Source organism: Salvelinus namaycush, chromosome 34, assembly GCF_016432855.1.
Source record: "Salvelinus namaycush isolate Seneca chromosome 34, SaNama_1.0, whole genome shotgun sequence".
NCBI lineage: Eukaryota > Metazoa > Chordata > Actinopteri > Salmoniformes > Salmonidae > Salvelinus > Salvelinus namaycush.
The window spans coordinates 23005570-23023469 of NC_052340.1; the positions used below are offsets into that span (position 1 = coordinate 23005570).

At 41.8% G+C, this 17900-nt stretch overlaps 1 protein-coding gene across 1 annotated transcript in view; it reads right to left on the bottom strand.

Annotated features, from left to right (window-relative positions):
• Positions 1–17900, bottom strand: part of LOC120028438 (neural cell adhesion molecule 1-like) — a 145480-nt gene that overhangs the window by 6610 nt on the left and 120970 nt on the right. Inside the window, exons 11-19 of the mRNA XM_038973657.1 lie at positions 9902–9931; positions 7973–8123; positions 7484–7671; positions 7057–7153; positions 6750–6920; positions 5850–5975; positions 4019–4021; positions 3220–3344; positions 2589–2769 (exon numbers count right to left, since the gene is read on the bottom strand). Coding sequence (XP_038829585.1) covers positions 2589–2769; positions 3220–3344; positions 4019–4021; positions 5850–5975; positions 6750–6920; positions 7057–7153; positions 7484–7671; positions 7973–8123; positions 9902–9931 — 1072 coding nt within the window. The remainder of the gene's footprint in view (positions 1–2588; positions 2770–3219; positions 3345–4018; positions 4022–5849; positions 5976–6749; positions 6921–7056; positions 7154–7483; positions 7672–7972; positions 8124–9901; positions 9932–17900) is intronic.

Below are 17900 nucleotides of genomic sequence, written 5' to 3' on the forward strand. Positions count from 1 at the left end.
TTACATACTGTACCCATCACTGTAGTAGGATAGACTGTCCATTTACATACTGTATCCATCACTGTAGTAGGATAGACTGTCCATCTACATACTGTACCAATCACTGTAGTAGGATAGACTGTCCATCTACATACTGTACCCATCACTGTAGTAGGATAGACCATCCATCTACATACTGTACCCATCACTGTAGTAGGATAGACCGTCCATCTACATACTGTACCAATCACTGTAGTAGGATAGACCATCCATCTACATACTGTACCCATCACTGTAGTAGGATAGACTGTCCATCTACATACTGTACCCATCACTGTAGTAGGATAGACCGTCCATCTACATACTGTACCCATCACTGTAGTAGGATAGACCGTCCATCTACATACTGTACCAATCACTGTAGTAGGATAGACCATCCATCTACATACTGTACCCATCACTGTAGTAGGATAGACCGTCCATCTACATACTGTACCAATCACTGTAGTAGGATAGACCATCCATCTACATACTGTACCCATCACTGTAGTAGGATAGACCATCCATCTACATACTGTACCAATCACTGTAGTAGGATAGACCGTCCATCTACATACTGTACCCATCACTGTAGTAGGATAGACTGTCCATCTACATACTGTACCAATCACTGTAGTAGGATAGACCATCCATCTACATACTGTACCCATCACTGTAGTAGGATAGACCATCCATCTACATACTGTACCCATCACTGTAGTAGGATAGACTGTCCATCTACATACTGTACCCATCACTGTAGTAGGATAGACTGTCCATCTACATACTGTACCAATCACTGTAGTAGGATAGACTGTCCATCTACATACTGTACCCATCACTGTAGTAGGATAGACTGTCCATCTACATACTGTACCAATCACTGTAGTAGGATAGACCATCCATCTACATACTGTACCAATCACTGTAGTAGGATAGACCATCCATCTACATACTGTACCCATCACTGTAGTAGGATAGACTGTCCATCTACATACTGTACCCATCACAGTAGTAGGATAGACCGTCCATCTACATACTGTACCAATCACTGTAGTAGGATAGACTGTCCATCTACATACTGTACCAATCACTGTAGTAGGATAGACCGTCCATCTACATACTGTACCAATCACTGTAGTAGGATAGACCGTCCATCTACATACTGTACCAATCACTGTAGTAGGATAGACTGTCCATCTACATACTGTACCAATCACTGTAGTAGGATAGACCGTCCATCTACATACTGTACCAATCACTGTAGTAGGATAGACCGTCCATCTACATACTGTACCAATCACTGTAGTAGGATAGACTGTCCATCTACATACTGTACCCATCACTGTAGTAGGATAGACTGTCCATCTACATACTGTACCAATCACTGTAGTATGATAGACCGTCCATCTACATACTGTACCCATCACTGTAGTAGGATAGACCGTCCATCTACATACTGTACCAATCACTGTAGTAGGATAGACTGTCCATCTACATACTGTATCCATCACTGTAGTAGGATAGACTGTCCATCTACATACTGTATCCATCACTGTAGTAGGATAGACCGTCCATCTACATACTGTACCCATCACTGTAGTAGGATAGACCGTCCATCTACATACTGTACCAATCACTGTAGTAGGATAGACCGTCCATCTACATACTGTACCAATCACTGTAGTAGGATAGACCGTCCATCTACATACTGTACCAATCACTGTAGTAGGATAGACTGTCCATCTACATACTGTACCCATCACAGTAGTAGGATAGACCGTCCATCTACATACTGTACCAATCACTGTAGTAGGATAGACTGTCCATCTACACACTGTACCCATCACTGTAGTAGGATAGACCGTCCATCTACATACTGTACCCATCACTGTAGTAGGATAGACTGTCCATCTACATACTGTACCAATCACTGTAGTAGGATAGACCATCCATCTACATACTGTACCCATCACTGTAGTAGGATAGACTGTCCATCTACATACTGTACCAATCACTGTAGTAGGATAGACCATCCATCTACATACTGTACCCATCACTGTAGTAGGATAGCTTTTGTCCATAGCGGAGGCAGCCTGTTGTAACACTGAGATAGCAAACTCATACAGAGTGTCACTCACAGCTTCGGTGTAGAAGTTTAATTCTAACAGATTCAAAATTGGAAACAAATTGTGCGATGTCTGTCATCATCACAAAAAACAAACTCTGGGCATGGTCAAAAAGAAGTGTTCGTTTGGGTGGTCCTCGCAGACAATACACTCTTCACATACCCTCTCAGACAGACAGTGGAGAGTTCTAGTTAGAAAGATTGAATATTTTCTGCTGCAGAGTGAACACCCACGAACAGCTCTGACCAACAGCTGGCTTGTTCTTCTATTTTCTTAATTTTGCCTGCTGAAAACATCTAGACGTGTAATTCCTATTAAGTGTACTGTCAGATATATGTGGTTGTGAGAACCAAAAAGGCTCCTGTTTGGGACATGTTTGAGTTTGCTGTCTCAGCTGTGTGTGGCAGTGCCAGTGTGAGTGCCCGGTGCATGGTGGGGTACCTGGGATGGCAGCGGGTTCTGGAGAGGTTCTGATGGTCAGGGTTCCAGGTTGGGACTTCCCCTGCAGGTTCTCTGCCACCACAAACACATTGTACTCCGTGTTCCACTCCAGTCCGCTCAGAACCACATACTCACTACCACTGGGCAGCTGGATCTCTGGCTTCCAGTCGGCCTGGTGCTTCTAAAGGACACACAAAATAGGCCAAGGTCAACTTAATGATACAATACAGTACCTGACAGTCTCTTTTAGGAATGTATTCCTTGAAAGGGCATGGGTACATTAGCACACATTTTTTGTACATAAGAATGCACATTGTTTGTCTACAGCTGTCTACAGTGCCCCAAATCCACTGGTTTATAGCGAACTAGGTATTGTGAGTACTCACTGGTTTATAGCGGACTAGGTAGTAGCAGTACTCACTGGTTTATAGAGGACTAGGTAGTGTGAAAACTCACTGGTTTATAGCGGACTAGGTAGTAGCAGTACTCACTGGTTTATAGCGGACTAGGTAGTGTGAATACTCACTGGTTTATAGAGGACTAGGTAGTGTGAAAACTCACTGGTTTATAGCAGACTAGGTAGTAGCAGTACTCACTGGTTTATAGCGGACTAGGTAGTGTGAATACTCACTGGTTTATAGCGGACTAGGTAGTGTGTGATGGGTGAGCCTCCATCGTCCTGCTTGAGCCAGTTGACTTTGAGGGAGTTGCCTTTTGTTTGGAGTGTTCCCTCCAGCTTAGGCGGTTCAGGTTCACCTAAACAGACACATCGGAGATATCAAGGTTAGTTAGTGAGCTGAAGCAGTCATTCAGAAGATGTAGAATGTGTTACGGCTGGTCAGCAGCTGCTGTGAAACCTTTAACCGGTTTCTCCTAAACCTGTTTCAAAGATGTGGAGAAAGCTGTTAATATTCTGTCCTAGTGTTCTCCAGATGGCACCATTCCTCCATACTGTTGTGCTAGAGGCACTTGTCTGCCTCTCCAACTAAAAGCTCTCATGAACAAGCTGTTAGACTACTGTGGAGTGCTAAAATGAAAGTAGTATTTAAACAGCAATTACACATGATTGGATCGGACCCAGCCACTAGAGGGGGGTGTTTGTGCACTGTAAACTACTTGAGAGGGACAAATGACAGTTAGTACAAAAAAGTTATTACAATGCGATAAATCAGTGAAATTGTTAGGATAAATCCCAAGTTATATTAGATCAGACAGGGAAGGAACACTTCCTTGCTAAAGGACTGTAACAGTTCCAGGGAGCTCCAATCAGTCCAGAGAAGGTGACTGGCTACATATGATGGGTTAACAAGACGGAAAATAAATGGAAATAAATGGGAAACGTTTGAATTGGTACATTTAGTATTTATGTTATGAATGACTCTCCAGTAAAATTAAGATTCTTCTTGTGAAAATTGGGACTGAAAAGTTACCTTCTGCGGAGTTGACGACATCATCAGCACCATGCAAGCCACATGATGACAGTCACATGAAACACACACATGTGATTGGTTGAAAGGAAAGTGGAAACATGGACAGGAAAAACACAGTTATAAGACTTGAAGACAAAATGAAACAAAACAGAAACTGAAGAGGAACACAAAAACAGTGAACTTTTGACTGAATAGACAAGCAGGGACAAATTACAGGCTTTCCTCTGAGAGAAACTATGACTTCTGCTACTGCAGCTTATATTCCAGATTTACAGTAATTTCAAATAAAATAACTTTCAAAATATGGTAATAAATGGAAAAGGCTACGTCCCAAACCATCCTTCTCCTGCAAGACAAAATGATTGACAACAGAGGAAACGCTGCAGACATACTGGACATACTGACAGAAAACACCAGCATTGAAAAAGGGGACAGAAATACAGACGTATTCCTAATACTACTTAGTATTGCCAATACTGATGGACACTGTAGTATCAGTTGTACATGTACAACCAACACATGACATGATAACACAATCATATTTGGGGAGAGTTAACAGTTGTATCAGTAAATGACTATAGCTTCTTACTGTAGGTACTGTTCAGTAAGAAGAGCAGCAGGTAATAGGGGGTGTTCTAGGCTATTTGTCTTGGTATAACAGTGTCTAAGTCACATGCTAACTACTCCTAATAACGATCTACTCCCCAATAACCACATAACAAACCTGAGTCCTCAGTGAAAAAATGAAAAATGCCATCTAAGAAATCATATAAAAGAAGAGATATCAGGCAAAAACAAAGTCTTTACACATAGCTCGTCATTCTGTACAAATCTGTTATCTGCAATATAATATTCCTGCCGATGAAAGGTATTCAACTATTTAGGTTAGATTGATAAGAGAACAGAAAGGAAAATAAACATAAAGAAATATTTCATGACTGCCAAATCTCAATGGAAAAGATGCGGAAGCCAGAGCGACCATAAGCCACAGTAAATCCATTGACTGTATACATAAAACACTGGAGCGAGACTGTTTTGAAAACAAGTTCAAAGTTCAAACTAATATTCAGAGTGAGTGTGTATAATGATGAGGCACTTACTTGCGTAAGAATAACCTGAGCGGTCCAACAGAAAAACAGACGAGAAAAATGAATAAAAAAACTACACAACAAGAGTATGACACGAGAAAAACGAAAGAAATGAAACTAGCGAGGATTTGTGATAGCAGCATCAAACATAGCAAATAATAATCAGAATGTCCTCGGATACCAAACTATCAGTTCAACTCTACACATGCATAATATTCCTGAGTTAGTAAGGGGCAGACATTCCACTTCCAGTCACATGTCAAATCAAATCAAATCAAATTTGCAACCAGCAGGGGGCGATCAATGGTAAAGAGCGAGAGAGCAGGAGAGAGTGAGGGAGAGAGTTAAAACAAGGGTTGTTGTCATCCTAGCAGTGAGAATTCAAACCAATTGTGCAGTACAAGCCTTGTCATAGATTTTCAAGCACAGCATAGGGCAAATATGTCTGATCTAAAGGTTCTAAGCCAGTGCTGACCAATATGTCTATGGTGGAGCTGGCAAACAGGCTGTACAAACATGGCTGTTTGTTTTGATTCATTCTAATGGGGAGGTGCAATGGGTGGTGGCAAGGTGAGGTAAAAGGGGTGTTGTGGAAGTGAGAAGGGAGGTGTGAAGTGTGTGTGTGTGTGTGTGTGTGTGTGTGTGTGTGTGTGTGTGTGTGTGTGTGTGTGTGTGTGTGTGTGTGTGTGTGTGTGTGTGTGTGTGTGTGTGTGTGTGTGTGTGTGTGTGTGTGTGTGACTTACGGACAGGCTCTGTCTTGAAGACCACAGCGGGGCTAGTTTCACCCTCTCCCTTGCCGTTGATGGCTGACATCTTCACCTCATAGTTGGTCTCAGGCTTCAGGCCTGTGATGGTTACTTCACTCAGAGCTCCTGAGGATACAATTGAGAAGTACAAATACTGATACATCCACAACAGACTCTGCATTCAGACAGAAATTGTCAGAGACGCCAGTCACCCAAGTCATGAACTGTTTTCTCTGCTACCGCACGGCAAACGGTACCGGAGTGCCAAGTCTAGGACCAAAAGGCTCCTTAACATCTTCTACCTCCAAGCCATAAGACAGCTGAACAATTAGTCAAATGGCTACCGGACTATTTACATTGACCCCCCCTTCCCCTCCATTTGTTTTGTACACTGCTGCTACTCGCTGTTTATTATCTGTTCATAGTCACTTCACCCCTACCAACATGTACAAATTACCTCGACTAACCTGTAACCCCGCACATTGACTCGGTATCGGTACACCCCTGTATATAGCCTCGTTATTGTTATTTTATTGTGTTACCTTTTATTATTTTTTACTTTAGTTTATTTGGTAAATATTTTCTTAACTTTTCTTGAACTGCACTGCTGGTTAAGGGCTTGTAAGCATTTCACGGTAAGGTCTACATTTTTTGTATTTGGCTCATGTGACAAATAAAGTTTGATTTGATTTGACAAGTAACAAGGATGCAATTATTACAGACAACATTTTATTTTATTCTCATTTGAGGGTAAATCAAACCAGCTGAATTATGATATTGGATGGATGTTTCATTAAAAAAGGCCAATGTTTGAGAAAAATAAACATTTAATTTTGTTATCCCCTCACATACTCTCTCTCTTTATCCTTGTAGGCCCCGCCCTGCCCCTGTACTCACCTCCTTGGACGTCATAGACCCTCTGCACCCAGCTGCCCCTGCCCACAGTCTTCCACTCGGCCCGGTACCGGAGGACGGGTACACCCCCAGTGGCGTCAGGCTCCTGGAACTCCACCCTGGCTGAGCTGGAGAACGGCTCCACCTCCCCGAGGGATGGGGCTGACGGGACATCTAGAGAGAAGAGGAATCACACGTAAAGGTACTCATTTAAGAACTACAGTATATTTAATTTGATGCCAACATTAACTATTAGATTCACAATATGATGATTTTGGATAATTAGCTACAGATTGTGATTATGACTGACCAGCCTGAATGAGGAGGAACTCCTTGGATTCTGTGCCCATCTCATTGGCAGCAGTACAGTTGTAGCTCCCAAAGTCATTCTCAGACTCTGGAGTGACCTGGAACAGGGGAAAGAATCAATGCATGAAAGAAACTCAGGGCAGCAAAGCATTACAAACATAAGGTGACTAGATGCTTGAGTCAGTTTGTTCCACTGTTGTTTGTCCATTAGAGATGCTTATTTTAGTCCTCTGTCTCTGTGCTTCCCTCTACTGAATAATGAAAACACACTCAGTCTCCCCACAATGGAACTGGGGGAGAACCCTGCAAATACTAGCTGTCACACATGAAATCTTTATGACATGTGGAGTGTTCTTAATTTAGTGTGTGTGTGTATTCGTGTGTGTCTGTGTGCTCATGCATGTGTGTGTGTATCTGTGGGTCTCTACCTCCAGGTAGCTGGCTGTGGGGCTCTGGAAAACCTTGGCTTTGGTGACGTTAGCGTTGGGAAGCTGAAACCCGTCCCTCAGCCACAGCATGGACACATCACTGGGGTGGGCCAGGACCTCACAGCTGATGTTAGCTGCATTCCCCTCCCAGGTATACACTGTCACTGAGCCCTGGATCTTAGGAGCATCTATGGAGGAATGAGCCAGCAACGTGAATAAGAGATTTCTGTCTTTTCTCTTAAATATTTAAAAGAGTAGGCTTTGGCACAAACATTAGAAGCTGCAGGTAGTATGCCAGCCGGGCCTGACTAAGACTTTAAGCACTAGAGAAAGTGGTTGTGTCCTTATTCCCTATATAGTGCACTACTTTTGGGAACCTATGGGCCCTGGCAAAAGTAGTGAACTATAGGGTGTAGGGCTATGGTCAAAAACTGTATAGTGAATAGGATGCCATTTCAGATGCAGCCCTGTGACATGTGGAGCTCTTACAGCGGACTTCCAGGTAGGCGGGTTGAGAATCCACTCCGATGGCGTTGCGTGCAGAGCAGAGGTACTGGCCAGCGTCGGTGAAATTGGCGTACTTCAGCGTGAGGGAGGACACACGAGCATCACTCCTCACTACGACGTTCCCATCCAGACTCTATAGGGCAGGAAATCACAGGGTAGCAAGCAACAAAAGGACCTCTGTTTGCAGTACATCAATGTTAACCTCATATCCCATTGTGATCCATGCATTATTGAGAACCCATACATTATAACACTCTGTAGTTTTATCATAGTAATATTGAACTCTGAGCCTGGAGACAAACCATTGTAGCATTGAGTGCTTTTCCTATGGCTGTAACAGCAAAAGGTGATGACACTACACACTTAAGATAGACAAAGATACAGTAGAGTAAAGATCAAAACCCTCTGTATTGTACAGTAGAGATGTGTACAGTAGCAGAGCACATCAATAATGGTAGAAGAAGCTGTATGGATGGAGCCATCAAGAGCTTTTCACACAATGGCTGAGTGAGGTGGCTAAAATCAGTTACAGCAGGCTATTTAGGTCTCAGCCTGTTAAACGCTACTAGTGTATAGTAGTGGTTCCTATGGACAGGATAACATGCCTAGCTTGCACGTTTACACACAGTCTGCTGTGTGGTTCACTTTTTCGTGTGAAATTCAGTGTTGAATTGTTCAGTATTGAATTATTTGTGTACTTTCCCAACAGCAACATACTGTCTGATGTACAGTTTATGCATCTACTGTATACATATTATAGGGAAGGCATTCTAGACCCCAAGTTGATCCATGAAATGAATGTACAGTACATCAACTCATTGAGGTGCTTCTATTCCGTAGAATGAACTAGCTACCTAGTCAGTGGAGTGCCAACTGGGAATTGTCTCTGTAATTCTAAACTAAAGCAACACCATGCTGACTAAATTAAATGGTGGTTAAGACTCCAGCTTCAGAAGTAGAACCAAAGCATGTGACATAGGGAAGAGGACAAGAACACAGTGTGCCTATACATTCAAGACCTTGCCAATTAAAACTATAGCAGAAACCCTGCTAATAGCTAACAGGATTGACGTTTGTCTCAAGATACACTACCTGACTTCATTAACACCAGATTCACAAGGTCTAAATAAACAGCCATGTACGTAACCTTTAGCGTCGGGGTCGGCTACTCTTGTTGTTGACACTGAACAGTCTGGGTCTGGAACTCTCACGCCAGTCCAAACCACTGTTAACTCATGTTAGGTGTCGTAGAAGAGCTGAACTCCTGGCGACCTCTGCATTTTATTTTGCATGACTTTGAAGTTCAACACCCACACATTGTATGTGAACCATCTCATGAATGCCTCTGTGTTGTTTTTTGGTTGTATTGTGAGGTCAAAGAGGGTCAACAACAACTCATCATCATGGCCAAAGACTGGACAACCACATGGCAGACCAGACCATGATACACAATCTCAATCTGTGTCCAAAGGGAGAGCATCAATTTCTGTTCATTTGCAACACGAGAACATAGATTCATTAAAGTTTCATAACTATGGTTTTCAACAACAGAGTTTATTAATAATGCAGGGTGGTGGTGCCTATTGGAAACATCAAGCAATTTTAGCTCAGCTCGATCATTGGTGTACCCTAGATCTTATTCCCTGGAAAGAATGGGAACAAACATCCTTCACCAGTTGTCTGATACCCGGCTACAGGTTTGAAGGAGAATTTTTCAGGCTGAGGAAAGCCATACTAATAAACCAAAGAGGACTGATAAGAGTTTCTCCATCAGTTTCCATGACTACAGCAACAATAGAAAACAGTGTTGAAGAGAACTGTAAAGCAGAAAATCAATATGGTGAAAGAGGATGCATGGGCATAGTATTTGGTAGATTGTGATGGGTATTGGGTATAGTATAGAAGCTATACCTTGTGTTGCTCGGGCCGAGTCCAAGAGGCCTGTAGAGGACACAGACAGAATAAAACAACAACAAAAAGCAAAGCAATCCTTAGACAGGAATCCTTATCCAGTACCTCACAGCTAGGACAAACAACACTGCACAAGCATGCAACTGAACAACACTGCCCCACTCATATACCGAACGTTTACCTGCTGTAGTCCAGGGAAATGGGCTAACGCTAAAACTTTAAAACAATTAGACTCATCAACCTTTACACTCCTCAGTTGTATAAAACTACTCAGCATCAAACTAGAAAAAGCCTAACCATCGGTCTAAAAATGGTTGTAATGACATCACTTCAACCAGTTTAGCCTGCTGGGTACATGTTCATGTGTAAATAATAGACACTACATTGGAGCTAGCATGGAGGGATGCTGAAAGAAAAGAAAATCATACAAACATTTCTCCATATATCATCTTCAAAATCGAATTATTAAGAATTGTTTTCATGATTATCAATCATGATGAATCCACATTTAATATAATCAACACAAAACTTAACACACAATTCAGCATGACAAAACATAATCAAACGTGATTAAAAAGAGTATTGTCTACCTCTGAAATACATTTACTTATAGAGGATTTATTTTCTCTGAATTCTGCCATTCAGGTATTGTAATAAAACATGCTTTATGGGTTTCCTAATGTTAAGGAGAAACAAGAAGCATGAAGGAGAGATGATTGATAATGGACGACGGCGTAGTGATGAATGGAAAGGAATATGGAAGCCAGACGACAAGCAAAATGGTAAACAGCTTTCCATCAGACGTAGAAAACAACCAAGTGTCCCATCTGCTGAAACGTACTGCAGGCAAAAAGGCCCAGAACTCAATTCATTATTAATACAGTCAATCTTAACATTCCTTCCAGACCATCCTCTCTCGTTTAGAGCTGGACGCCTTCCAATCACTCACAGATGAGTGAATAATGAGTGAATTCATCTGGCTTCTATTCTGGCATCTATCTATAATACGGACTAGCCTATACCACTGTAGACTGCCTGTCATAGAGAAACACAACACACACATCAAGAGACTAGTTAACACTGGGAAAGCTTTACTCACACTGCAGGGCAGAACCACACACATGAATAAACCAGACAACAATACAGTATGTCAAGTTAAAGATACTGAGTGAAGACTCATCCTAAGTAGGGAGGGTCCAGATGAACATCTTTGCATGTACTGTATATTGAGCCATGGTATGTAGCTAGAGTGTGGTGGTAATATGATATCACTATTCTTTACGGTCCATTGGGGTGTGGCGAGACAGGAGAGACACACACAGCAAGACAAGCCCATTTAACACCTACGTCAGAAAAGCAGTTTGGCTCCAGACCCCACAGCGCAGAAGAGGAGCTGCAGCTCAATTAGCTCCGTAATACCGGTGCTGCTGCTCATTATTACAGGACGCATAACTAACAGCACCCCTAGTCGTGGCTGGTCTGACACAGAATTGTGAGGTATGGAATTGAGTTGACACATCACTGTCAGACCCATGTTTTATGTTTGTTTAAACAATGGGACATGGACCAAAAGCAAATTACTAGCTGATGGTGAGAGCTGTAAACACCATGGCATCTAATCAGTTTAGTGCAAACCAGCACTAAATAACATCCCCACCAGACAAATCTAATTTCCAAGCAGCGCTCCTCATCCCCTTGGTAAGCAGTGAGCAGCGAGCGTCTCTCTCTCAGCTGTGATGTATGATCACATCACTGAAGGTGGGAGAGGGGGGAAGAAGAGAGGCACTGTTGTAGAGGAGATTCTACAGAAGAAACACTCACATAACTATCTCACCCAGCACCACACAAAAGGCATCCTCTCTATAGTCATAAACAGCCCAACAGTAGGGTATGGTTACAGGACTGGGCTGGCCTGGGGAAGTGTTTTTTTATTCATCCTGACTGGCATCAGTTAGGAAGCTCTCCATCATTTATCCTGGCTAGCAGCATTCCAACTGTCATACCATAAGAACAAACTGCCAATCAATGTCCAGAGAACCACATTGTACCACCACTGACCAGACAGGCACATAAATGAGCATTGTGTTAGAACTGTAGCTAGAGAACAACAGCCTCTCTACAGTCTCACCCTACTGTACCAGTGCTTAGTAAAGCAAGCCCTTGGATTGAAAGCATTCTTCTTTTTCAACACCGCTCCCTGAACCAATCATGTTATAGTGCAGCAGTCAACAGCAGCCAGCAGCACCACATGATTGAGCTCTCTGATCATTCAGAACACTTCACCTTCAAATGGCTATTCCCAAGAGTTAATAGCTACTTTCCTACTCTCTTTCCTACGCTCAACTATCTGAATACTAGGCCGATCTCATTGTGTTTCCATGGAGTGCATTATCATAAATTAGGCAGCTCCAGTAAGATTTAATACACAGTAATCGGAAATATTCAATATCTGGTCATCTGTACCAAGTTTGAGCTCTAATGAGCATTGAAGAAACACATTTTCAAGCGAGTTTTCTCCTCCTTTCCAGAGCCTGAATGTTCTCAGATAATTGCAGCTTGCAAACTTTGTAAATCAAGTATAATGTTTAATATATATTCAAATAACCCAGCCTTTCAGTTTGAGAGATAATATCCAAAGCATGCATAAACATTTCAATTACATTTGAGCTATTAACAATTGCTACAACAAGTGCCTTCAAATAAGGGGGTTGAAACAATGACGTAATTACAAAACAAATATGAGTATGAGAGCACTAGAATAGAACAGTAAACGGGGTTAAACTTGTTTATGTAATAGCTAAAACATACAGTATCTTCTTGGAAGACAACGTTACCATGGCATGTGTGACCCACATTTAGGCTATTCTATGGGTTCAACCCTTTTCCCAATCTGATCATCTCAACTGCCATCTCAATGTCTATGTAGTAGACGTCGACCGATTATGATTTTTCAACGCCGATACCGATACCGATTATTGGAGGACCAAAAAAGCCGATACCGATTAATCGGCCAATTTTGTATTTTTTTTTGTTGTAATAATGACAATTACAACAATACTGAATGAACACTTATTTTAACTTAATATAACACATCAATAAAATCAATTTAGCCTCAAATAAATAATGAAACATGTTCAATTTGGTTTAAATAATGCAAAAACAAAGTGTTGGAGAAGAAAGTAAAAGTGCAATATGTGCTATGTAAGAAAGCTAACGTTTAAGTTCCTTGCTCAGAACATGGGAACATAGGAAAGCTGGTGGTTCCTTTTAACACGAGTCTTCAATATTCCTAGGTAAGAAGTTTTAGGTTGTAGTTATTATAGGAATTATAGGACTATTTCTCTCTATACGATTTGTATTTCATATACCTTTGACTATGCTTGAAGCATTGCGAAGAGCTGCTGGCAAAACGCACGAAAGTGCTGTTTGAATGAATGCTTACGAGCCTGCTGGTGCCTACCATCGCTCAGTCAGACTGCTCTATCAAATCATAGACTAATTATAACATAATAACACACAGAAATACGAGCCTTAGGTTATTAATATGGTCGAATCCGGAAACTATCATCTCGAAAACAAAACGTTTATTCTTTCAGTGAAATACGGAACCGTTCCATATTTTATCTAACGGGTGGCATCCATAAGTCTAAATATTCCTGTTACATTGCACAACCTTCAATGTTATGTCATAATTACGTAAAATTCTGGCAAATTAGTTCGCAACGAGCCAGGCGGCCCAAACTGTTGCATATACCCTGACTCTGCGTGCAATGAACGCAAGAGAAGTGACACAATTTCACCTGGTTAATATTGCCTGCTAACCTGGATTTTTTTTAGCTAAATATGCAGTTTTAAAAATATATACTTCTGTGTATTGATTTTAAGAAAGGCATTGATGTTTATGGTTAGGTACAGTCGTGCAACGATTGTGCTTTTTTTCCGCAAATGCGCTTTTGTTAAATCATCCCCTGTTTGGCGAAGTTGGCTGTCTTTGTTAGGAAGAAATCGTCTTCACACAGTTCGCAACGAGCCAGGCGGCCCAAACTGCTGCATATACCCTGACTCTGTTGCAAGAGAAGTGACACAGTTTTCCTAGTTAAAAGAAATTCATGTTAGCAATATTAACTAAATATGCAGGTTTAAAAATATATACTTGTGTATTGATTTTAAGAAAGGCATTGATGTTTATAGTTAGGTACACGTTGGAGCAACGACAGTCCTTTTTCGTGAATTCGCACAGCATCGATTATATGCAACGCAGGTCACGCTAGATAAACTAGTAATATCATCAACCATGTGTAGTTAACTAGTGATTATGATTGATTGATTGTTTTTTATAAGATAAGTTTAATGCTAGCTAGCTTATTTCTGCATTCACGTAACAGGCAGGCTCCTCGTGGAGTGCAAAGTAAGGCAGGTGGTTAGAGCGTTGGACTAGTTAAAAATACCGATTTCCGATTGTTATGAAAACTTGAAATCGGCCCTAATTAATCGGCCATTCCGATTAATCGGTCGACCTCTACTATGTAGATATACAAATGTGACAATGTTCATTTGTCTGCCATCACTATCGTAAATGTGTAAGGAGAGAATATGCTGTGTAGAATAAAAAAGAAAACATATCCTTTATAAAGTAAAGCCTCTTAGGCTATAGTTATTAGTCATTACATACATTACCTAAGATAACAGTCAGACTCGAGTGGACGTGTGGAAGCTACATGAGGGAATAATAAACTTTAACACCCTGTCAACAGGGATAATGGTAATCCAGCACCTCTTTACACCATGTCTATGAGTACAACAGTCAGCAGACTGCAATGTAAAGGAACGTTAAAGCACTGAGAGAGGTGGCAAAGATATATGTAGCATGACACACTAGGGAATAGCACACCACAGCATGCACATGCACACACACTAGTAACACAGACACGATTCTCACAAATATCCCTCAACACCAATTCCACATAAGAAAAACAAAAACACAATTGTCATGCTGATAGCCAATAAGCAAATACAACAACACTGATTAAAATAATAGGCCTATATGAACAATTCACCATAATAGCTGGATAGATAGATGATTGTGGCACATATTTCATGTGAGAGTTGTTCATTAGCTTACCCTTTCACCTGTCTCCCAACCCATTTGAACCACAGCCGCTATGATATGTGTTGCTAGCATGGCAGAGATGAGGGACAGCCAGGTTAAAAAACAATTAGCAGCCATTTTCCAAATCACACTATCCTGGCTTCTTGCTAGTAAAGAAGACATTCCCTCCGGATCATTGCCCACGAGACCCACAGTGCCAGGCCACAGCTGTGAAGGCCACACCTTCATGCTCCTGTTTTTAAATATGTTCCTAATGATAATTCAATGCAGGCTGCTAATCATTTCTTCACCCCCCACCATAGAGAGATGGCTATACCGGTACAACACAGGTGCAAACTCAGGCATTTTGCTTTTGGCTTCAACCTTGACAGAATGATTGATGACAGATATGCAATGAGACAGATCGTCTACATGAGAGTACAGAGAGGGACACAGACTGAGCAGCAGTATGGCACGGAGCTGCCCCGATGGATAGAGACGGAGATGATCGGACCGGGAATGGCAACACAGAAATGAGGAGGTTCTCTTTTTAAGGTCATTACGGTAACCGTTTTCTCTTCTGACCTCAGTAGATAAGGCAGAGGAAACCCTCAAAGTTTAAACACCCAGAACCACTCTCTTATGTAAGGACCAGTGCAACTCAAAAGTCAGGCTATATTTGGAAAACATGCCATTTTTGAATCGATTTCATAAACCCTGATAAGATCATAGCTTGAGGATTTTCAAGGAATATTGACTGAAGAGCAGACAAGAAAATTCGATAAAAATACTTATTTGATCCTATCAGGGTTTTTGTCGAATCTCATACCCCATACGCAATTTGTTCTATCAATTGATTTTGTTCCATTTCTGTGCCACGCTGATTTCATACCTGATAGATCCTGTTTAGATGTGCCTGCAGGGGAGAGAATGTAGCGAAGTAAACGGACCTTTCCGTGGGCTCCGCCTATCCACACTCCTCCTATCCTGTACAGGTACCTACAGTGTGTCTCTGATTAAATGGCCCCACCCATTACCTGTCTATTGGACTAGATGAGATCATTGGTACTACAGGGAAGTAGCTACAGTGCCTTCGGAAAGTATTCAGACCCCTTGACTTTTTCCACATTTTGTTAAGTTACAGCCTTATCCTAAAAAAATTTTTTTTAAAGGATCCTCAGCAATCTACACACATAATGACAAAGCAAAAACAGTTTTTTAGATTTGTTTTAAACAGAAATACCTTATTTGCATAAGTATTCAGACCCTTTGCTATGAGACTCGAAATTGAGCTCAGGTGCATCCTGTTTTCATTGACCATCCTTGAGATGTTTCTACAACTTGATTGGAGTCCACCTGTGGTAAATTCAATTGATTGGACATCATTTGTAAAGGCACACACCTGTCTATATAAGGTCCCACAATTGACAGTGCATGTCAAAGCAAAAACCAAACCATGAGGTCGAAGGAATTGTCCGTAGAGCGCAGAGACAGGATTGTGTCAATGCACAGATCTGGGAAAGGGTACCAAAACATTTCTGTAGCATTAAAGGTCCCCAAGAACACAGTGGCCTCCATCATTCTTAAAAGGAAGAAGTTTGGAACCACCAAGACTCTTCCTAGAGCTGGCTGCCCGGCCAAACTGAGCAATCGGGGGAGAAGGGCCTTGGTCAGGGAGGTGACCAAGAACCCAATGGTCACTCTGACAGAGCTCTAGAGTTCTTCTGTGGAGATGGGAGAACATTCCAGAAGGACAACCATCTCTGCAGCACTACACCAATCAGACCTTTATGGTAGAGTGGCCAGATGGAAGCTACTTCTCAGTAAAAGGCACATGACAGCCCGCTTGGAGTTTGACAAAAGGCACCTAAAGCCTCGCAGACCATGAGAAACAAGATTCTCTGGTCTGATGAAACCAATATTGAACTTTTTGGCCTGAAAGCCAAGCGTCACTTCTGGAGGAAACCTGACTCCATTGCTATGGTGAAGCATGGTGGTGGCAGAATCATGCTGTGGGGATGTTTTTCAGCGGCAGGGACTCGGAGACTAGTCAGGATCGAGGCAAAGATGAACGGAGCAAAGTACAGAGAGATCCTTGATGAAAACCTGCTCCAGAGCTCTCAGGACCTCAGACTGGGGCGAAGGTTCACCTTCCAACAGGATAATGACCCTAACCACACAGCCAAGACAACGCAGGAGTGGCTTGGGACAAGTCTCTGAATGTCCTTGAGTGGCCCAGCCAGAGCCCAGACTTAAACCTGATCGAACATCTCTGGAGAGACCTGAAAATAGCTGTGGAGAGACCTGAAAATAGCTGTGCAGCGACGCTCGCCATCCAAACTGACAGAGCTTGAGAGGATCTGCAAAGAATGGGAGAAACTCCCTAAATACAGGTGTGCCAAGCTTGTAGCGTCATACCCAAGAAGACTCGAGGCTGTAATCGCTGCCAAAGGTGCTTCAACAAAGTACTGAGTAAAAGGTCTGAATACTTATGTAAAGGTAATATTTCTGTTTTTTTCTATAAATTAGCAAACATTTCTAAAAATATGTTTTTGCTTTGTTATTATGGGATATTTTGTGTAGATTGATGAGAGAAAAATGTAATCAATTTTAGAATAAGGCTGTAAATTAACAAAATGTGGGAAAAGTCAAAGGGTCTGAATACTTCCCGAAGGCACCGTATATGGACAATGTGGCATTGAATGAAAATATAAGATCCATAGATGACTGTATGTAGCAATCTGCAGGGGACTAACAGAGGCTGCTATAGGGACATAGGTCTAAACTGCTATAGGGACATAGGTCTAAGCTGCTATAGGGACATAGTTCTAAGCTGCTACATGTATAGGGACATAGGTCTAAGCTGCTATAGGGACATAGGTCTAAGCTGCTATAGGGACATAGGTCTAA